General features: G+C 45.8%; 1 protein-coding gene across 1 annotated transcript in view; it reads right to left on the bottom strand.

The window, feature by feature from the left end:
* Positions 1 to 370: 370 nt before the first annotated feature.
* The window catches only part of LOC306935039 (uncharacterized protein), a 39,571-nt gene continuing 15,772 nt past the window's right edge, over positions 371 to 24,169 (bottom strand). Inside the window, exons 5-13 of the mRNA XM_079517860.1 lie at positions 23,763 to 24,080; positions 21,731 to 21,820; positions 20,991 to 21,041; positions 19,050 to 20,862; positions 17,446 to 17,619; positions 16,658 to 16,831; positions 15,605 to 15,763; positions 4,940 to 5,001; positions 371 to 3,443 (exon numbers count right to left, since the gene is read on the bottom strand). Of these exons, the coding sequence (XP_079373986.1) occupies positions 2,854 to 3,443; positions 4,940 to 5,001; positions 15,605 to 15,763; positions 16,658 to 16,831; positions 17,446 to 17,619; positions 19,050 to 20,862; positions 20,991 to 21,041; positions 21,731 to 21,820; positions 23,763 to 24,080 (3,431 nt within the window). The 3' untranslated portion in view covers positions 371 to 2,853. The remainder of the gene's footprint in view (positions 3,444 to 4,939; positions 5,002 to 15,604; positions 15,764 to 16,657; positions 16,832 to 17,445; positions 17,620 to 19,049; positions 20,863 to 20,990; positions 21,042 to 21,730; positions 21,821 to 23,762; positions 24,081 to 24,169) is intronic.

Below are 24,169 nucleotides of genomic sequence, written 5' to 3' on the forward strand. Positions count from 1 at the left end.
TTGTTTGAGCCAAATCTGGGCTGCGGTGTTTAAGTCTCACTTGTTTCGTCATTTCATAGTTTTACATCTTAATGTCAAACCCTGACCAATTAGCTGTGGACAAACTGTCATGTGACAAGACTATGAATAATTAATACACGACAACAGAACCACGACAGACTTTTCAACAATCCGTTTATTAAATTAAAACAATTACAGTTTATCATTTAGGCACTGAGCAATGAATCCACAGAGCCATTTACAGTAACATGTTTTATCATTTAGGCACTTTAAGTGCCTAAATGATAAAACATGTTACTGTAAATGGCTGTGGATTCATTGCTAAGTGACTTAGCAATGAATCCACAGCCATTTACAGTAACATGTTTTCAGAACACCACAAAGTTGGTACGGTGACTTTAAAATAAAATCCACCATACAGTAAAATCCACCATACAGTAAAATCCACCATTGGCCCAGCCTGTAACCGGAACATCTGTTACACATGTCATCAAAAAGAGAACATGAAAAAACATCGAATACAAGAATCAAGTATCAGTAACAAAACAAAAAACACCATCATCAGTCTTGATGGAAAGGCATTCATGAAACGTAAATGTGTGGAGATCTGTCTACTCTAACCTAATCTAATCTAACCTAATCTGTAAAGCTCCCTGTGGTGATGACTGGTTCAAACACAGAGGGTCTAGTTAACTAGTGTTAACTAGTGATAACTAGAAGCAGTAACCAGGCAGGCTGTGCTACTAGATTGGTTGAGACGGTTGTGAGTTTGTTGATCTGCTATTTTGAAACACATTGGAAGGAGATGAAGAAAAACTAAGACAAAAATCTCAAAATTCACAAATACACCTGAGATGAGGTCTATCATAGGCATCCGTCCGTCAGTGTTGACGATGGGTTGCGCCTGAGTGGTCATGTTTTTTTGCAGCGGCGGCTGTGGCTGGACAGCCCTGCTCCGGAGTGGCAGTCTTTAGTGCAGTTGGCGCAGACAAAACGAGAGGGGACTGGCACAGGAGTGGGGGCTGCTTCACGCAGTTTCCTCTTCTGTCTCTTCGCCTGCAACAAGGAGATGTCTCTCCTCGGCACGGCCGGTTCCTGCAGCGACAGACGCCACGGTCCTTTGCAGCTTTCTCCCAGTTGTTGTGGTCAATGCCTGCCTGCTTCATATCACGTTTGCAAACGTCCTTGAAGCGCAGGCGTGGGCGACCAAGAGGTCTGGAGCCTGTTGCCAGCTCTCCATACAGGACGGCCCTGGGGAGCCGGCTGGGGTCCATCCTGTGGACATGGCCAAGCCACCTGAGGCGGCGCTGGCTCAGCATTGTGAACATGCTGGTGGAGTGAGCACGTTCCAGGACTTCTGTGTTGGGAACTTTGTCCTGCCAAGAGATTCCCAGGATGCGACGTAGACAACCACCAGGACCACCACCAGGACGTAGACAACGCTGGTGGAAGCCGTTTCTCATGTCTGGTGTTTGTGGTCCAGGCCTCGCTGCCATACATCAGGGTGCTGACGACGCAGGCTTGGTAGACCTGGAGTTCTGTCATACATCAGGGTGCTGACGACGCAGGCTTGGTAGACCTGGAGTTCTGTCATACATCAGGGTGCTGACGACGCAGGCTTGGTAGACCTGGAGTTCTGTCATACATCAGGGTGCTGACGACGCAGGCTTGGTAGACCTGGAGTTCTGTCATACATCAGGGTGCTGACGACGCAGGCTTGGTAGACCTGGAGTTCTGTCATACATCAGGGTGCTGACGACGCAGGCTTGGTAGACCTGGAGTTCTGTCATACATCAGGGTGCTGACGACGCAGGCTTGGTAGACCTGGAGTTCTGTCATACATCAGGGTGCTGACGACGCAGGCTTGGTAGACCTGGAGTTCTGTCATACATCAGGGTGCTGACGACGCAGGCTTGGTAGACCTGGAGTTCTGTCATACATCAGGGTGCTGACGACGCAGGCTTGGTAGACCTGGAGTTCTGTCATACATCAGGGTGCTGACGACGCAGGCTTGGTAGACCTGGAGTTCTGTCATACATCAGGGTGCTGACGACGCAGGCTTGGTAGACCTGGAGTTCTGTCATACATCAGGGTGCTGACGACGCAGGCTTGGTAGACCTGGAGTTCTGTCATACATCAGGGTGCTGACGACGCAGGCTTGGTAGACCTGGAGTTCTGTCATACATCAGGGTGCTGACGACGCAGGCTTGGTAGACCTGGAGTTCTGTCATACATCAGGGTGCTGACGACGCAGGCTTGGTAGACCTGGAGTTCTGTCATACATCAGGGTGCTGACGACGCAGGCTTGGTAGACCTGGAGTTTTGTCATACATCAGCGTGCTGACGACGCAGGCTTGGTAGACCTAGAGTTTTGTCATACATCAGGGTGCTGACGACGCAGGCTTGGTAGACCTGGAGTTTTGTGCGCGTAGATCGGTGGTTGTTTGACCATACGCTTTGTGACAGCCAGGCCATCACTGTGGCGGCTCTTGCAAGACGGGTATTTAGTTCTGTGTCAAGTGAAAGGTCGCTGGAGATTGCAGATCCGAGGAACGTGAAGGTGTTAACACATTCCAGAGTCTGATTATCGATGTCAATGGAGGTCAGAGGTCAAACCCTATCTTGGGGTCTTTAGCACATCAAGGTTTGATTGACAGATTGTCACTGTGCTTCTTATATACATCATCAGTGTGATGTCACCATGATGTCATGATGAGTCACATCATGGACTCCAAATATGGAGTCCATGATGTCAGGCGTACTGGCGACGATAGTAACCATGACAACCTGGACTCACTCAGACGTGTGGAGTAACCATGGCGACCTGATGTGACCCTCGCTCGCATCGAGACTCTATCTCTGCTCACACAGAAACACTGAGGAGCCACTCCCCCACAACCCGAACCCAAGGCAGAGGGGTTCAGTGGACGGGTTCTGGAAGGTGTACAGGTGGGTCAGAGTGTCCTCTGAGGACACGTCATAGAAGGACAGAGTCCCAGCGGGATGGTCCACGTACACTGCTACTCTGTAGACCCCGTCCTCACGGTCCTCACGGTCAGCATCCACTGCTGCTCTGTTGGAGCGTCTAGAGGGACGGACAGGGAGGGCAGTCTCCTTCCCATTGTGTCTGACAGAGTAACGGTTACGATAACACTGCATACTCCATGAATTTACATTGTATCCAAGCCCGTCATCACCACCTCCTTTCCTGCTGATTGCTCTGTCAGTCCCTGCTATATCAACGTCTCCACTGCACTCTACCTCAGAGTAGCAGCGTTCGCTCACACGCTCTGCACACAGAACCTGAGGCAGGACAGCAAACCGTTCTGCATGATCAGGATACTGATGATCCTGTCCTTCCACCCGTGTGACCTTCCTGTTGTCCTCAGACAGAGTGAGGTCACAGTTTGCTGTGTTTGTGTCCAGTGTGAGACGCTGGGAATCTGATGAGAAAACACACAGTAACCATGAAAAACATTATTCACTGAGTGACACACAAACGCACACACACACACACACATGAAGATGTGCACAGGCACACGCACGTACATGCACGTACACACACACACACACACGAAGATGTACAGATGTGCACACACACACACACACACACACACACACACACACACACACACACACACACACACACACACACACACACACACACACACACACACACACACACACACACACACACACACACACACACACACACACACACACACACACACACACACACACACACACACACGCACTTACACACACACACAGACACACGAAGATGTGCACGGGCACACGCACGTACACACACACACACACACATGAAGATGTGCACAGACACACGCACGTACATGCACGTACAGACACACGCAAAGATGTGCACGGACACATGCACGTACATACACACACACACATACAAAGATGTGCACGGGCATGTACACACACATATGCACGTACACACACGAAGATGTGCACAAGTAGTACACGCACGTACACACACACACACATGAAGATGTGCACACACACACATGAAGATGTGCACACACACACACAAACACATGAAGATGTGCACACCCACACACAAACACATGAAGATGTGCACACACACACACACAACCACATGAAGATGTGCACACACACACACAAACACATGAAGATGTGCACACACACACACACACATGAAGATGTGCACACACACACACAAACACATGAAGATGTACACACACACGCACATGAAGATGTGCACGCACGTACACACACATGAAGATGTGCACAGACACACGCACGTACACACACACACACACACACACACACACACACACACACACACACACACACACACACACACACACACACACACACACACACACACACACACACACACACACACACACACACACACACACACACACACACACACACACACACACACACACACACACACACACACACACACACACTAACCCTTCATCGACCGGTGTCTCTCAGGGCTCTGTACCACTGGTTCTCAACCTGTGGTTTGGGACCCCAATATTATTATGGGGGTCCCCATAATAATATTGTTATTATTGTGGGGGGTCCCCAGTTCAGTTATGATTATTGTGGGGGATCCCCAGTTCAGATATGATTATTATGGGGGGTCCCCAGTTCTGTTATGATTATTATGGGGGGTCCCCAGTTCAGTTATGATTATTGTGGGGGGTCCCCAGTTCAGATATGATTATTGTGGGGGGTCCACAGTTAAGATATGATTATTGTGGGGGGTCCCCAGTTCAGATATGATTATTGTGGGGGGTCCACAGTTAAGATATGATTATTGTGGGGGGTCCACAGTTAAGATATGATTATTGTGGGGGGTCCCCAGTTCAGAGACTCGTAGCGCGGCAGGCAGGCAGGCAGACAGGCAGGCAGGCAGACAGACAGACAGACAGACACTCACATCTTGAAAGGAGTCGAGGATTAATCCAGTGATCTATCCAGTGTTCTCCTCCATGATTCACACTGTAGGAAGAAATGATAAAACATTTCTATTACCATTGAATGATACAGAGAGTATGAACATGCATCACTTCATTAAGACTCTTCAGCTCACATTCACCATTAAACATTTATTGAATAAAGCAGTGGTTCTCAACCAGTGGTCCGGGGACCACGAGTGGTCCTTAACCCATTCTGGACGGGAACCCCTTTTGGTGTTTTAAGCATTATGTTTTAGCTATTGAAAAATAGCAGATCTACGAGCTTGTAGATCTTCTATTTTTCAAATCTTTTAATATATATTGGGGGGTCCCTGAAACAACATATTTTCAGATGGCGGTCAGTGTCCAATTTCATATTTAATTTTTAATTAAATAAATAGTTTGAGCACCACTGATATACTGTAGACATTTCAGAAAACTGTCATGATTTAGAAGACATTTTATTAATTTCAACGTCAGGCCTAAATGGGTTGAGGGGGCTCCAGGTGGTCCCCATGGTAACAAAGTGACCCTTAGAGATCTTTAACTCTTGAGAGTGTAAAATGAAACCAAATGGACCCTCCCGGGTGCATTTGGTTTCATTTTACGCTCTCAAGAGTTAAGTTACTGTTAAACATCTGCATTAATTAATTTAAAATAAGTCTCCACAATTAGAGAATGTAGAAGAAGTTATTTTGATCAACGTTTGCCTGTTTCTCTACAACAAAATATTTAATGTTTTAGGTCTGAGAGGCTAAATGTCATCAAATGGTGGTCCGTGACTCAAATGGGTCTGAGAGGCTAAATGTCATCAAATGGTGGTCCGTGGCTCAAATGGGTCTGAGAGGCTAAATGTCATCAAATGGTGGTCCGTGACTCAAATGGGTCTGAGAGGCTAAATGTCATCAAATGGTGGTCCGTGGCTCAAATGGGTCTGAGAGGCTAAATGTCATCAAATGGTGGTCCGTGACTCAAATGGGTCTGAGAGGCTAAATGTCATCAAATGGTGGTCCGTGACTCAAATGGGTCTGAGAGGCTAAATGTCATCAAATGGTGGTCCGTGACTCAAATGGGTCTGAGAGGCTAAATGTCATCAAATGGTGGTCCGTGACTCAAATGGGTCTGAGAGGCTAAATGTCATCAAATGGTGGTCCGTGGCTCAAATGGGTCTGAGAGGCCCTCATTTAAATGTAAATTGTGTAAAAAAAAATTCTGCCCCAAATTCGAGTGTAGGTTTCGTAGTACACCGACGTCGCGTCGGCATTTATAAAGTGATCGCAAACAGCTGATCCTTCCTAATTTCATTCCTAGCAGTAATAAATGTGACGGCTGAAATCAATCTGGCACGCTCTATGAAATCAAGCCTCGCCCTCGTTTTTGCGACATGAACAACTGCAGTACGACCTGGAAACCATAGTTACATTGCCTTGCTGCCCGCCTCACCCCCCCCTCTCATACACACACAGACGCACGCACGCACACGCAACTTGCAAGCCCAACTGGTGTGTTGTATAAAGAAAGAAAGAACGAACACCTGCATTAATTAAATAAAGCTGAAGGCCTACCCTGTCTGTTTTTTCTCCTCTCGCCTCGCTTACCTTGCCTCACAAAACAATACAAAATTGGCAGCCCTTGTGCATGCAAATGTCTGGTTTAAACCACAGCATGCAAGCCGCCTTTGTTTTAACCGTTTGACCGCTACCATTATTTAATCCCTCCGTCGCGTCCTGCCAGGGTTTTATCGCGCGTGACACTTACTTTGAAGAGCCAAATATCCGTAATCGCATTTTACTATGAAACCATTCCGTGTGTGTTGACGAAGCTGGTGCTTGTTCTCTCGGTCGGTGGTGGAAAAAGTGGACCGCGAGTATCACAGCGCCTGCTACAGGCCGTTGAAAACGCTTGTCTGGGACAAAGCGACCCCTGCAATGTCGCTTCTGGAGATAAAGCAGTCTAAAAACAGAGCAGGCAATGTAAGTGGATGCACGTGCATCTTCAAAATGGCCGCGCCCATTGGCTCAGAAGCATAACGAAGCTAACGAACGGTAGCTTTTAATACGATCATATTAAAACATGCATTAAATAATACATCGCTGTTAAAACACACACACACACACACACACACACACACACACACACACACACACACACACACACACACACACACACACACACACACACACACACACACACACACACACACACACACACACACACACACACACACACACACACACACACACACACACACACACACACACACACACACACACACACACACACACACACACACACACACAATGCTAATTTGCCCAGTCAATCATTTGATCCATGCTACGCGCCTGCTGTGTGTTGTTAGGTGCCGGAGCTCGGGTGTGTGCATGTGCACGCGTGCACGCACATGCACACGTGCATGCACATGCACGCGCGCATGCACGTGCACGCACATGCACGTGCAAAATTTGTTTTGGCCTTTTTTTAACACAACCAACGGCCAGCCCACCCATCAGAACGCTTTGTCTGTCAAAAATTCTGGAACGAGTCGTTGCAAACCAAATCACTACATATCTGGAAACAAACAACCTCTACGAACAATTTCAATCCGGCTTCCGCACCAAACACAGCACTGAAACTGCCCTCCTCAGAGTCACTAACGATCTCCTGCTATCTGCTGACACCGGTTCACTCAACATCCTCATCCTCCTTGACCTCAGTGCCACCTTCGATACCATTCACCACTCCATACTCATCTCACGCCTCAAAACCACCCTTGGAATCACTGACACTGCCCTCTCCTGGTTCCAATCATATCTCACTGACAGACAGCACTTTATTTCCATCAACAACTGCCAATCACTCACGTCACCTGTCACCCACGGCGTCCCCCAAGGTTCAGTACTTGGTCCCCTCCTCTTCATCCTGTACATGCTCCCCCTTGGTCAGATACTCCGCACTCAAGGTCTCCGCTTCCACTGTTATGCCGACGACACACAACTGTATCTCCTCTCCAAAACCATCACCACCATCACCCACTCCACCCTCACCTCCTGCCTGACTGATATCAAGACATGGATGCAAACAAACTTTCTGAAACTCAACTGCAATAAATCTGAAATCCTCATCATTGGCCCCGACTCCCTCACCCGCTCCTCTCATGACTTCTCCCTCACCATTGATGGCTCCACTGTCACCCCCTCCACCCGAGTCTGCAATCTTGGTGTCATCCTTGACCCCACCCTCTCCTTCCAGCCCCATGTCAACCAGATCACCAAAACCGCCTTTTTCCACCTCCGTAACATTGCCCGCCTTCGTCCATGCTATCCCACACTGCCGCTGAGACACTCATTCATTCCTTCATTACATCCAGACTCGACTACTGCAATAGCCTCCTCTATGGTGTCACCACCAAGGTTCTCAGAAAACTACAATATGTTCAAAACTCCGCCACCCGCCTGCTCACCAGAACCAGGGACCACATCACACCCGTCCTCCGTGAACTCCACTGGCTCCCAGTCAAGTCCAGAATTGATTTAAAAATACTCACCATCACCTACAAAACCCTCAACAACCAGGCCCCCCTCTACCTCTCTGAACTCATCCACCGTCATGTCCCCTCTCGCTCCCTCAGGTCAAGCACTGCCAACCAACTGGAACCCCACAAGTCCAACAAACGCACTTGGGGAGACAGGGCCTTCGCAGTGGCCGCCCCTTCTCTTTGGAACTCACTCCCAACACACATCAGATCTGCCCCCACCTTCGAAATGTTCAAAAGCACACTCAAAACCCACCTTTTCAAACTGGCTTTCCCTACATAACCCCCCCCCCCCCCCCACACACACACACACCATTCTTGTTTGTCCTTTTTTGATTTTGATTTCTAGTTTTTAACCTTTTAAACTTTTTAACTAGTTTGACACAATTCTTCTAATAAAAATGTCTGTATTAAAATGTCTGTAAAGCGACTTTGGGTACCCAGAAAAGCGCTATATAAATCGTATGTATTATTATTATTATTAGAACACAATAGAGTAGGCATATAGACGTTTTTTTTTATATATGTCTTTAAATGTTCTGATGAATTGAAAATGGAGGACCCTGAAGTAACAAGTCTTTTTCGATAACATTTGCAGCAGCAGTTCACACAGGGGTCCGCCGGCTCACAATACACAACTACAGTAGGCATTTGCAGTTCAGTTGGCACAGCGGCTCAACGTTATATTACATACTGTATAAAATACAGTAGTCCTATAGGCTATAAGTTATATAACAAGTTAGGGTGGCCCATCATCAGAACAGTACGCAATGTAAATACCTGCATGCGCGTTTTGTTGTTGTCCTTATCCAAGTTCCTCCTCCGCCTCCACCAAAGCAAGCGTTATGATATTCGATACTGATCGACCCATGTTGTAAAGCCGGGTGTCTTTGCGAGATTTGGCAATGCAATCAGTTCTGTTCATAAGAACTCACCATGGCATGTTGTATTGAAAACAAAACGCATGCATGCTGTCCCCAAGGCTAAACTCCAAGTAGCAGTTAATCTATTGCTCCATAAAAGTATGAAAGTTCCATATTCCATATGCAACGAACGACAACAGATGCAAATTGCAAAAGTCGAGACGAGTTTTTATTTACGCATCCGACACAGAGTATTAAAAGGAGGATCCGACACCGTCAACAGTGAGGCGTCAAGCCGGGGTTCCATAGCCACCTATTTCTTCTCACAACGGGCACACATTTCAAAATAAGAGTTTTTTTGTTTGTACTTGCAATGCGATCATTTAAGCCATGTTTTATTTTGGAATCGTACTGGAAATAGAAGTAACTATGACGAGGAAGAAGCCTAGTTGACTTGAAAATGAAACTAAAATAATAATAGAGACGTATCGTATAGTGTAATGTGCATTTGGGGTGGCGGAGCGCCCTCTACAGCTACCGGAGCTGCCTCTACTGCCTCTACGGCTGAAATTAAGCACTGGTCTTTATTCATTTAATATACAACAAGATATATTAGTGAACGAAAACCTGAACCTGTGAACCATGAATTAAATAACAAATAGGCGCGCACACATGCTGCTGTTTTGCAAGGTGCATCTCCTGTCCTCTCCTGTCACTCATGTGGTCCTTCCGTGACACCGTGACCAACTGACCATGCACGTTCGACAGTTCGACAGATGTCAACTGCCTCATGTGCCACTGGACAGTGGTGGTGGTGGTGGTGGTCTGCAGGCTGGGTTAGCCTATACTATCTCCGATGCGTTCCCACTTGCGCTGGCACGGCACATTTGGCATTTGAGCGACGCGTCGGGTTTATTAAACGAGGAGGAGATTGCACATACTGTAACTCCAGAAAGACATCGGCCTGCTGTAGATTAGGCTACAGTAGGCTACCCATGTTGGGACTCTCCGCGCTGCAGCACTGCACTATAGCCTACTCTCCAACGTCCCGTCATGGAAATATTTCAGCACAGACAGCCCAAATCCTCGCATGTATGCGCTCATCATGCAAAACACTGTTTAAATGGCTTACGCATCTAACTTGCAACATTGTTTTTAATTGCTTGTAAAGTTGGAAATCTCCTACCAAAGTCATATGACACAAAGACACATCGTTGATGTATTCCTTTACCTTTTTCTTCTTTTTTTATATGTAGCCCATACCAGTTTTATATAAACATTTTAGGAGTGAATACATATGTTTCGATGCCTGTGACAGCCTCTCAGCTGGTCAAACAATGCTGCTCCACTGTTCTACGACAGAAAAACAAGTGAGGACAAAGCGTACGACAGCTCCCGACCAGACGTGATCTTTGTCTTGGCACAAGATCATTTTCAAGCTTTGGCGGACATGGTAAATGCCGAAAATTGCGGTAATTTCGGCGTGCACCCATATTTTGGCGTACGCACGGTTGATAAATGAGGGCCTAAATGTCATCAAATGGTGGTTCCGTGGCTCAAATGGGTCTGAGAGGATTTAGTATGCATTTAGTATTTAGTATGCATTTAGCATTTAGTATGCATTTAGTATTTAGTATGCATTTAGTATTTAGTATGCATTTAGTATTTGGATGCATTTAGTATTTAGTATGCATTTAGTATGCATTTAGTATTTAGTATGCATTCAGTATGCATTCAGTATGCATTTAGTATGCATTTAGTATGCATTTAGTATGCATTTAGTATTTAGTATGCATTCAGTATGCATTTAGTATTTAGTATGCATTTAGTATTTAGTATGCATTCAGTATGCATTTAGTATTTAGTATGCATTTAGTATGCATTTAGTATGGCATAAGATAGACATTAAAACAACATAACTTTCAATGTCCACTTGAGCTGGATTTGGGTAAAGTGATTATAATATGTCACATGTAGTGAGTATGAGTCTAACAACATATCTGACAGTATCTGATGATATATAAAGTTATAATATGTCACATGTTGTTGCGTGTGGCCATGACATCACTCACACACACACGCACTCAGTCATTCAATCATTGTCTGTGCCTAATCCTGTCTCTCCTCCCCACTCAGACCGACACACCCGGGCTGGCACACCTGCAGCAGATTCCCCTAATTGTCCTCTGCTATAAAAGCCAGCCAGCTCAGTGTCATGGCAGACACAGACCCAGCAACAACTGGTCAGTCCCAATACCATGTCAATACTTTTCAGTTAAACTTAATTTAGTTCAGTTTGGCCTGGAGATGGCTGGCAGTCATAGTTTTTGTTATTAGTAGTTAGTTGGTTTTAAGTTAGGGGAGGGGGGGAAACAGCTTCGACGTCCCTATAGGGGGTGACCTGGACCCCCCCTCATTCTCCAGGTCTCCTTTGTTCTCCTTTTGTTCTCCTGAGTTGGTAAAGTACCTGACAGTAAAATGTATTTTGTTTGTTGGTTTAATACTTCTGTAAGGGCCGGATCTACCATATGGGCACTTTGGGCACGTGCCCAGGGGCCCTTGGGAACCAGGGGCCCCTGAAAAAAAGGAGGCAAAAAGAAAAAAAACATTTTTCTTTTTTTTAGCTCCACAGAAAATGTCACTGCTAATCCGAATGAAATAAATGGTGTCTAAAACGTTATGTCACATGTAGTGAGTATGAGTCTAACATATGACAGTATCTGATGATATATAAAGTTATAATATGTCACATGTAGTGAGTATGAGTCTGACAACATATCTGACAGTATCTGATGATATATAAAGTTATAATATGTCACATGTAGTGAGTATGAGTCTGACAACATATGACAGTATCTGATGATATATAAAGTTATAATATGTCACATGTAGTGAGTATGAGTCTAACAACATATCCGACAGTATCTGATGATATATAAAGTTATAATATGTCACATGTAGTGAGTACGAGTCTGACAACATATCTGACAGTATCTGATGATATATAAAGTCACCGTAACAACTTTGATGAGAAAGTGTTGTGTTTAAAAACATACAACTCTGCTGTAACCAACTATGTCCAAAATATTAACTTCTCTGGAAATGAAAAAAAAGAAAAGAATAACTTATTTTTAACACAATATACTGTCTCATGAAAGTTGGTGTTGTGACTTTATTGTCAAATACTGTTCTTATATTATCACCACTTTACCCAAATACAGTTGATTAGAATGACCAAGTCAGATGGAGAAAAACGAAGGTTAGGAGGTTTGGTCAGAAGTGTCTTTTAACCCATTTAAGCCTGACGTCGAAAATTTAAATGTCTTCTAAATCCTGATAGTTTTCTGAATAACCTTCTATATGGTCAGTTTTGCTCAACCTTTTTTATGTCAAGAACCCCCAGAATGATCTGTATTTGGCTGCGGACCCCCATCTGAAAATATGTTGTTTTAGGGATACCACAGAAGCAATGATTTGAGTGAAAATGTTCACTCTGAAAGAATATATATATATATATATATATTCAAAGATTTGCACCACATTCTAATGATTTTTCAAAAATAGCAGATCTACAAGCTCATAGCGCGGCACTGACTGCCGCGCTATGATTTATTGCAGAAAAAAGAAATACAGAGATAGGTTTGCATCCGACATACTAAAATATGTACACCCAAAACTGCTGAGTCAATCTAAGGTCTCCTTCACACCAGAAAGCTTTACTGCGATTACAACGAATCCTGATGCATTGTCGGAAAGTGTGCTTCGTTTGGCAGGTGTGAAGCCTCATTCGAATCCTAATAAAAAAAACGGGGGTTTCGCTTCGCTTCCAATTGCACTTGATTTCGATTCGGTGCAGGTGGGAATGCAATCGCATTAAATAAAGGAAATTAAGCAGACAATGTGGCGGATGAATGAGGAGTAAAGTTGGAGATGGAGAAGGGATATTTTACGCAGCGAGATGTTCGGTTACCGTGAATAGACGTGATCGAATGAGGAGACCGAAAATATGGTCAGATGAGCACATTAAGGAAACACATAAAAACACTGCAGTTGTCTGTCTGTCTGTCTGTCTGTCTGGTAGAGTGCTTGTTGCACCGACTGCTTTAGAGCTTGTTGCACCGACTGCTTTAGTGCTGGTTGCACTGACTGCTTTAGTGCTTGTTGCACCGACTGCTTTAGTGCTGGTTGCACCGACTGCTTTAGTGCTGGTTGTACCGACTGCTTTAGTGCTGGTTGCACCGACTGCTTTAGAGCTTGTTGCAACGACTGCTTTAGTGCTGGTTGCACCGACTGCTTTAGTGCTGGTTGCACCGACTGCTTTAGAGCTTGTTGCACCGACTGCTTTAGCGCTGGTTGCACCGACTGCTTTAGTGCTGGTTGCACCGACTGCTTTAGTGCTTGTTGCACCGACTGCTTTAGTGCTGGTTGCAACGACTGCTTTAGTGCTGGTTGCACCGACTGCTTTAGTGCTGGTTGCACCGACTGCTTTAGAGCTTGTTGCAACGACTGCTTTAGTGCTTGTTGCACCGACTGCTTTAGTGCTTGTTGCAACGACTGCTTTAGTGCTTGTTGCACCGACTGCTTTAGTGCTGGTTGCACCGACTGCTTTAGAGCTTGTTGCAACGACTGCTTTAGTGCTTGTTGCACCGACTGCTTTAGTGCTGGTTGCACCGACTGCTTTAGTGCTGGTTGCACCGACTGCTTTAGAGCTTGTTGCACTGACTGCTTTAGTGCTGGTTGCACCGACTGCTTTAGTGCTTGTTGCACCGACTGCTTAAACTGACTGCTTTAGAGCTTGTTGCACCGACTGCTTTAGTGCTTGTTGCACCGACTGCTTTAGTGCTGGTTGCACCGACTGCTTTAGTGCTTGTTGCACCGACTGCTTAAACTGACTGCTTTAGTGCTGGTTGCACCGACTGCTTTAGAGCTTGTTGCACCGACTGCTTAAACTGACTGCTTTAGTGCTTGTTGCACCGACTGCTTTAGTGCTTGTTGCACCGACTGCTTAAACTGACTGCTTTAGTGCTGGTTGCACCGACTGCTTAAACTGACTGCTTTAGTGCTGGTTGCACCGACTGCTTAAACTGACTGCTTTAGAGCTTGTTGCACCGACTGCTTAAACTGACTGCTTTAGTGCTGGTTGCACCGACTGCTTTAGTGCTTGTTGCACCGACTGCTTTAGAGCTTGTTGCAACGACTGCTTTAGTGCTTGTTGCACCGACTGCTTTAGTGCTGGTTGCACCGACTGCTTTAGTGCTGGTTGCACCGACTGCTTTAGTGCTGGTTGCACCGACTGCTTTAGAGCTTGTTGCACTGACTGCTTTAGTGCTGGTTGCACCGACTGCTTTAGTGCTGGTTGCACTGACTGCTTTAGAGCTTGTTGCACTGACTGCTTTAGTGCTGGTTGCACCGACTGCTTTAGAGCTTGTTGCACTGACTGCTTTAGTGCTGGTTGCACCGACTGCTTTAGTGCTTGTTGCACCGACTGCTTAAACTGACTGCTTTAGAGCTTGTTGCACCGACTGCTTTAGAGCTTGTTGCACCGACTGCTTAAACTGACTGCTTTAGTGCTGGTTGCACCGACTGCTTTAGTGCTTGTTGCACCGACTGCTTTAGTGCTTGTTGCACCGACTGCTTTAGTGCTGGTTGCACCGACTGCTTTAGTGCTGGTTGCACAGACTGCTTTAGTGCTTGTTGCACCGACTGCTTTAGTGCTGGTTGCACCGACTGCTTTAGTGCTTGTTGCACCGACTGCTTTAGTGCTGGTTGCACCGACTGCTTTAGTGCTGGTTGCACCGACTGCTTTAGTGCTGGTTGCACCGACTGCTTTAGTGCTGGTTGCACCGACTGCTTTAGTGCTGGTTGCACCGACTGCTTTAGTGCTGGTTGCACCGACTGCTTTAGTGCTGGTTGCACCGACTGCTTTAGTGCTGGTTGCACCGACTGCTTTAGCTGTAGTGCTGCTGACTGAATGATCGGAGCAGAGTGGATTCAAAGGCGGGGCTACTTGGCCAGTGGAGGCGGGGCTACTTGGCCAGTGGAAAACAGCAACATGCATGCATGTGTCTCAGACTCTCAACCACTCTTTCAAACCTCACCGTGCATTGCGTAAATCTCACGTTAATTAAATTAACGCCGTTAAAAGGAATTTGTGTTGACGCACGATTAACGTTAATGTGAGTCAATGTTAACAATGTTAACTTTGACAGCCTTGGAAAAAATATGAATGGACACAGTCCAAGTTGACTCACTTGACAGTCTCCAGTCCAGCAGAGAGCAGCTTCTGCTTAGCATCTCCTCCTGGGTGGTTACAGCTGAGGTCCACATGCTTCAGATGGGAGGAGGGGTTGAGGGTTACAGCTGAAGCCAGAGAAGAACAGCCTTTCTCTGTGATCGCACAGCCTGACAACCTGCAGAGAAATCCACACTTTAACAAACTGCTGTTGATGCTTCAGTACAGAGAAAACTCTATTTACCTCAGAGTCTGCAGTACAGATCCACACAGAATAAAACTCTATTTACCTCAGAGTCTGCAGTACAGATCCACACAGAATAAAACTCTATTTACCTCAGAGTCTGCAGTACAGATCCACACCGAATAAAACTCTATTTACCTCAGAGTCTGCAGTACAGATCCACACCGAATAAAACTCTATTTACCTCAGAGTCTGCAGTACAGATCCACACAGAATAAAACTCTATTTACCTCAGAGTCTGCAGTACAGATCCACACAGAATAAAACTCTATTTACCTCAGAGTCTGCAGTACAGATCCACACAGAATAAAACTCTATTTACCTCAGAGTCTGCAGTACAGATCCACACAGAATAAAACTCTATTTACCTCAGAGTCTGCAGTACAGATCCACACCGAATAAAACTCTATTTACCTCAGAGTCTGCAGTACAGATCCACACCGAATAAAACTCTATTTACCTCAGAGTCTGCAGTACAGATCCACACAGAATAAAACTCTATTTACCTCAGAGTCTGCAGTACAGATCCACACAGAATAAAACTCTATTTACCTCAGAGTCTGCAGTACAGATCCACACAGAATAAAACTCTATTTACCTCAGAGTCTGCAGTACAGATCCACACAGAATAAAACTCTATTTACCTCAGAGTCTGCAGTACAGATCCACACAGAATAAAACTCTATTTACCTCAGAGTCTGCAGTACAGATCCACACAGAATAAAACTCTATTTACCTCAGAGTCTGCAGTACAGATCCACACAGAATAAAACTCTATTTACCTCAGAGTCTGCAGTACAGATCCACACAGAATAAAACTCTATTTACCTCAGGGTCTCCAGGTGACAATGTGGACTCTTCACTCCGGCACATAGAAGCTCAATTCCGGAGTCCTGCAGGTTGTTCAAAGTCAGGTCTAATTCTCTCAAATGGGAAGGATTGGAGGCGAGAGCCGAGGCCAGAACTTCACAGCTTCTCTCCGACAACCAGCAGTTCTTCAGACTAAATGAAGAATACAACCAGATGAGAGAGAGAGAGAAGAGAGAGAGAGAGAGAGAGAGAGAGAGAGAGAGAGAGAGAGAGAGAGAGAGAGAGAGATTTTAAGACAAATAAAATACATATTCCTGCCATAGAATTTCCGTTGGCTCATGCAGCATACGTTTTCCACATAAAACCGTCTCTCCCACTGGGTTTTTAGATATTGATCCACAGTTCATGTTTAGAACGTTTTGTGCATTTTGATCAAACTGTCGGGGGCTGACCAGCCTGCGCGGGGGCTTACTGACATCTAGTTACGCCCCTGATACTCAACACCAATTAAGAATTAACATTAATATAAATATCATTCAAAACTAGGGGATGACACTCTGACAGAACACATTCAACCACTCATAGTGTCATCAGAGGTGTTTAGTGTTTTAAATGTAGTATCTCAGCATAAAGACTACATACATTAGTCACTGTATCTTATCAATATTAAGGTCAGTGTGAGTTACCATGATATCTAACCTTATCCACACTGCAAATAAAGTACCACCTCCATAATAACTGCATTATAATCACTTACTATAACAGAACATAAACAAATCAAAATAAAAATGTTAATTGAATCTGACCTGAGAATCTCCAGACAACAGTTTGGGCTCTTCAGTGCAGCACAGATGAGATCCACTCCGGAATCCTTCAAGACGTTTCCACTCAAGTCCAGTTCTCTCAAATGGGACGGATTGGAGCTGAGAGCTGAAGCCACAACTTCAATGTGTTCCTCTCCGAGGTTACAGTCAGCAAGTCTGTAATTACAGATTAAATGTAAAATCAGATGGATGGATGGATGGATGGATTTTATTTTGTCATTGAACATTGTTTACACACATGTACAACGAAATTGATTTGTTGACATCACTCCAAAGCAGTACAAAAGTAATCATATGTGTTAGTAGTAGCACCCAGTAGGTACCAATAATAAAAAGCAGTAAGAAAAAAAGAAAACCAGTGTATGTACAGTCAGTGAAGTGTTCATGTTTTTGGACCGGGAGGGGGGGGGGGGGGGGGGGAGAGACGACGACTCTATCTCTTGGTCAGAGAGTTCAAGAGGACAATGACTGAGGGGAAGAAGCTGTTTCTGGATCGGGTGGTTGAAGTCTTGAGGCATCTGTAGCCTTTTCTCCTCTGTGAATGGGAGGGGTGGAACAGTCTGTTGTTGGGGTGGGAGGCATCCTTGATGATGCTGAGGGCTTTAGACTGGCAGCGTTGTTTGTGGATGGACTCAATTGATGGTAATGAGGAACCTATAATGCGCTGTGCAGTTTTCACCACCTTCTGTAGTGATTTCCGCTCTGCCACAGTACAGATGATCAAAACAGAACAGACCACGTTCACTGTCAAGGAGGTTCTCTGTGGTGCTGTCTGAAATGTGTGTGTTTGGATACTTTTCTGGCTAAGCAAATAAGAGGCATATTGAATTTAAATGTTCTCATAACTTTCCACTGTTTTCATTTGATTGGAATACAAACATTAAATAATGAAAATAACAACTTGCTGATGTTTCTCCAATCTACACATCTGACAGTGAAGTGAAGAAATGTTCTGTCAGATGAACAGCCTGTACGACCGCATGACATTTGTTTAATATTTTGGTTTGCTTAACAAAGTCCTCTGTGAACGCTAAGCAGAACTAATGCAAAATGCAACAACGTAAACATTTGGTCCTTGAACCAGACCTTGTAAGCAAACTTTAGGTGTGAAAGGCACCTAAAAGATCTTCTATCTAGTTCTTCAGACATTAGCAGGATGTCAGTAAGAACAGAGAACAGAGAAGTGGAAGACAGATGGAAAGCATGGAACTTACATTTAAATGTATTAAGTAACGTGTAAACGTAATGACCAAGCTTATTGTTTAAAAGACCATCCTCTGTACACCCCTTCACTAATGGTACGGTCCATTTCTCATTTGGTATAGTCTGTTTTCATTGTAGAATAACGCACGCGCACACGCACACGCACACACACACACACACACACACACACACACACTTTGAACCATTCATTCATAGATATGAAGTGAGTCTCACTGAACTGAATTGATGTAGTTTTAACTGAAATAATGTTATCATTTGTCACAATGACAATGTGTACATGTGTTAATTTTTATTTTGAATGAATGAATGAAGTATATGAGTGAAAGCTGCTCTAACATGATTATATTCTTATGACTACTAACCTGGCCGTTTTGCAGTTCCTCACAGCTGGGACCAGTTTCCGTCGCCCCCCCTGTGATGTGTTGCATTTCTGCAGGTCCAACTCCTCCAGAACCTCCTCTGACATCTGCAGCATGGAGGCCAGAGCTGAACACTGGGGCTCAGAGAGTTTCTTTCCTGACTCCAGGTACTGTTGGATCCCCTGACTTACTGAGGGTTCGTTCATCTCCATCAGACAGTGGAATATGTTGATAGATCTGTCAGGAGAGGCACTGCAGGGATCCATCTTCTTCAGGTTGCTGATGGCTCTCTGGATCTCCTCTGGACTGTTCTGACCCAGCAGACCTCCTAACAGACTCTGGTTGAGTGAGAGACCATGAAGGAAACGGATAAAGAGGTCCAGGCGACCACTCTCACTCTGCAGGGTTTTCTTCATAGCAGCCTCCAGGAAGTCAGACAGGGAACTGTCACTGTTGTAACTATCATCTTCCAGGAATGTATTCAGGACCTCCGTGTTCTTCTGAGTGAAACAGTGGGACAGGTAGACTGCAGCCAGAAACTCCTGGATGCTCAGATGAACAAAGCAGTAGACCGTTTGGAGGAAGAACACATCTTCTTCTTTGAAGAAGGTTGTGCAAAAGCCCAAGTTCTTCAAGTCCTTGATTACATCAAGACCACACGCTTTCAGGTCCTCCTCATAGAAAATGATGTTGCCTTTTTTCAGTTGGTGAAACGCCAGCTTGCCCAGCTTCAGAAGAACTTCTCCTGCATACTTTATGAGCTTCCTTTTGTCTGCATTGCCTTGTTCAGGATTCTCCCGCTGTATCTCACCCATCAGGAAGTGGCAGAACAGCTCAACCAGGGTTTTGGGCAGCCTGAATGTCGTCCCCATGTTCTTCCCCATGTTCTTCACAACGGTAGCAAGGATCCAACAGAAGACTGGGCGTTCACACATGGTGAGGAGCATCTTTGATTCTTTGATCTGTGAGAAGATTGATCTGGCCTGGGTCTCATCACTGAACGTCTTCTGGAAGAACTCCGTCTTCTGGTCATCTCTGATGAACCCTCGTACTTCTGTCATCCTGTTTACAAACTCCTTAGGGATCTGATTGGCTGCTACAGGTCGCGAGGTTATCCAGATGCGAGCAGAGGGGAGGAGCTCTCCCTTGATTAGGTTTACAAGGAGATCTTCCACTGGGTAAGAGTCGTTGACATTCATGAGGCCTGTGCTGAAATCAAACTTGAAATCAAAATTATTTTCATCATAACCATCCATAACAAACATAACTTTGAAGGGGAGGTCGTTGTAGTCTCTTGCCGTCTGCAATTCAGTGAAGATAAGATTAAGAATGTCTTCCTTAATAAATTTGGTTTCCGCGATGCAGTAGTGAATTAGCTGTGCCAAAGTAAACTTTTTTCCCTTGAGCAGATTTAAATGGCGGAACTTGAGCGGGAACACGAGGTGTGGGTCTTGGGGGAAACCCTTCTTGGCCCAGTCAGACACAAATTTGTGTACGAGGAACGTTTTGCCAATCCCTGCCCAGCCAACGGTCAGCACTGTTCTTATGATCAGTCCAGAAAGGTCTTTGAACATCTGACCCAGTTGGATTTCTGTTCCCTGTCCTGCCTTCTTCATCTCCATCTGTCTGACCTCATGATGGCTGTGGATGTCTGTTCTTTCGATGTCTACATTGTAGAGCTGGGTGAAGACGTTTTTAAACACGACCTCAGACTGTGTGCCCAGTTTTACATTCAGATATGAACTGTTCATGTTGCGTTGAAGCTGCTCTTCATAGTAAGTGATGTGACGATATCCTGGTGTTCTCTCCAACAGACCTGTAGCGAACAAAGCATTTACATGTTACTTACACACGCGCGAAAGCGCACAAACGCACGCACGCACGCACGCACACACGCACACACGCACACACGCGCACACACACACACACACACACACACCTTACCTCTCAGTTTGGCAGCTCTGTCTCGTCTTTCCTTCTCTGCTTCTGTCAAAGCTGAGATGAGAGACAGTGATTGGTCAGTGAGATGAGAGACAGTGATTGGTCAGTGAGATGAGAGACAGTGATTGGTCAGTGAGATGAGAGACAGTGATTGGTCAGTGAGATGAGAGACAGTGATTGGTCAGTGAGATGAGAGACAGTGATTGGTCAGTGAGATGAGAGACAGTGATTGGTCAGTGAGATGAGAGACAGTGATTGGTCAGTGAGATGAGAGACAGTGATTGGTCAGTGAGATGTGAGACAGTGATTGGTCAGTGAGATATCGCGTTGGCAAAGGCGCGTGCGGGTACGAATCCCGAGACCTCGCGTGTGCTGTGACAGAGATCGTGTTAACCCATTTTGGGCGGGAACCCCTTTTGGTGTTTTAAGCATTACGAAAAATAGCAGGCGCGGCACCGAGTGCCGCGCTATGAACTTGTAGATCTGCTATTTTTCGTATTTTTTTTTAAAATCTAACGTTTTTAACTCAAATCTTTGCTTCCGGGGGGGGGGGGGGGGGGGGGTCCCTGGAACAACATATTTTCTGATGAGGGTCGGCGGCCAAATACATATAATTCTGGGGGTCCTTGACATGAAATAGTTTGAGAACGACTGACATAGAAACATAGGGTTTTCAGAAAACTGTCAGGAATTAGAAGGCATTTGTAGAATCGTCCTCAGGTCAAAATGGGCTAAATACTTACTGTTCCCGTATAGAGCTGCCAGTGCTGCTGCGTACATGACGACAGTAACAATAAGCCCCGGTCTTCCTCTGCCTGGTGGTTCTTTAGGAGCTGAAAGACAGAAATATAAAAACAAAACTAGAAAAGAAAATGACTTCACCTTTTCGATTCCTCTGCGACCTTTAGCATGCTGTTAGACCACCCATGAGGTTTGGGACCTTTAGCATGCTGTTAGACCACCCATGAGGTTTGGGACCTTTAGCATGCTGTTAGACCACCCATGAGGTTTGGGACCTTTAGCATGCTGTTAGACCACCCATGAGGTTTGGGACCTTTAGCATGCTGTTAGACCACCCATGAGGTTTGGGACCTTTAGCATGCTGTTAGACCACCCATGAGGTTTGGGACCTTTAGCATGCTGTTAGACCACCCATGAGGTTTGGGACCTTTAGCATGCTGTTAGACCACCCATGAGGTTTGGGACCTTTAGCATGCTGTTAGACCACCCATGAGGTTTGGGACCTTTAGCATGCTGTTAGACCACCCATGAGGTTTGGGACCTTTAGCATGCTGTTAGACCACCCATGAGGTTTGGGACCTTTAGCATGCTGTTAGACCACCCATGAGGTTTGGGACCTTTAGCATGCTGTTAGACCACCCATGAGGTTTGGGACCTTTAGCATGCTGTTAGACCACCCATGAGGTTTGGGACCTTTAGCATGCTGTTAGACCACCCATGAGGTTTGGACCACCCATGAGGTTTGGACCACCCATGAGGTTTGGGACCTTTAGCATGCTGTTAGACCACCCATGAGGTTTGGACCACCCATGAGGTTTGGGACCTTTAGCATGCTATAAGACCACCCATGAGGTTTGGGACCTTTAGCATGCTGTTAGACCACCCATGAGGTTTGGACCACCCATGAGGTTTGGGACCTTTAGCATGCTGTTAGACCACCCATGAGGTTTGGGACCTTTAGCATGCTGTAAGACCACCCATGAGGTTTGGACCACCCATGAGGTTTGGGACCTTTAGCATGCTGTAAGACCACCCATGATGTTTGGACCACCCATGAGGTTCGGGACCTTTAGCATGCTGTAAGACCACCCATGAGGTTTGGACCACCCATGAGGTTTGGGACCTTTAGCATGCTGTAAGACCACCCATGAGGTTTGGGACCTTTAGCATGCTGTAAGACCACCCATGAGGTTTGGACCACCCATGAGGTTTGGGACCTTTAGCATGCTGTAAGACCACCCATGAGGTTTGGGACCTTTAGCATGCTGTAAGACCACCCATGAGGTTTGGACCACCCATGAGGTTTGGGAACTTTAGCATGCTGTAAGACCACCCATGAGGTTTGGGACCTTTAGCATGCTGTAAGACCACCCATGATGTTTGGACCACCCATGAGGTTCGGGACCTTTAGCATGCTGTAAGACCACCCATGAGGTTTGGACCACCCATGAGGTTCGGGACCTTTAGCATGCTATAAGACCACCCATGAGGTTTGGACCACCCATGAGGTTTGGGACCTTTAGCATGCTGTAAGACCACCCATGAGGTTTGGACCACCCATGAGGTTTGGGACCTTTAGCATGCTGTAAACTGGAGTTATGGCTGTTTAAAGCCCAGCCAATAGGATTCAATAATCATAGTCCCCCTAGCAACCCCTCAAGGACCCCTGGGGGTCCCCGGACCGCACTTTGATAACTACTGGCAAGGCTGGCAAATGGGAGGAGACATGTGTGGCAGTAGGGCTATGTATGCGATAGACTACAAGGCCCAGCATGCTTTGCATGTATCAGACTTCCGGGGACTAGTAAACAAGTGTTGTACTACTAGCTGTGTCCCGTCATTTAACAACATGGATGGAAACCCCTGGGCAGTGTGTGTGTGTGTGTGTGTGTGTGTGTGTGTGTGTGTGTGTGTGTGTGTGTGTGTGTGTGTGTGTGTGTGTGTGTGTGTGTGTGTGTGTGTGTGTGTGTGTGTGTGTGTGTGTGTGTGTGTACACACACACACACACACACACAATATCAGTAAACTACGTACCTCTGTAAAGCGGGTTGTCTACAGCCTCGCTCTGCTCCACACTGAACCAGTTCTTTATCGCACAGGATATTCTTTTAACTTTTCTCCCTTCCTCGTCGTTGCTGATCGTCACCGCCCGGGAGTCGGGTTCGCTCCATTCCTCATCGTTGTAGATCCTGGTCTCGTTGGGTTTGGGTCGAGTCCATTTCTCATCGTGGAACCTCCATCGATAGACGACCACGCCCGACTCTGTGACGTCTCCGAAGCAGTGCAGCGTGCAGCTGCTGGAGCTGGAGTCACATGGAGCCACGATGGATAGCTCTGGATGTGGGACTTTCTCTGTTGAGGACACAGAATGAACACATGAAGAATTAACCCATTCTGATGGATAGCTCTGGATGTGGGACTTTCTCTGTTGAGGACACAGA

Source organism: Electrona antarctica, assembly GCF_951216825.1.
Source record: "Electrona antarctica genome assembly, chromosome: 13".
Lineage (NCBI taxonomy): Eukaryota > Metazoa > Chordata > Actinopteri > Myctophiformes > Myctophidae > Electrona > Electrona antarctica.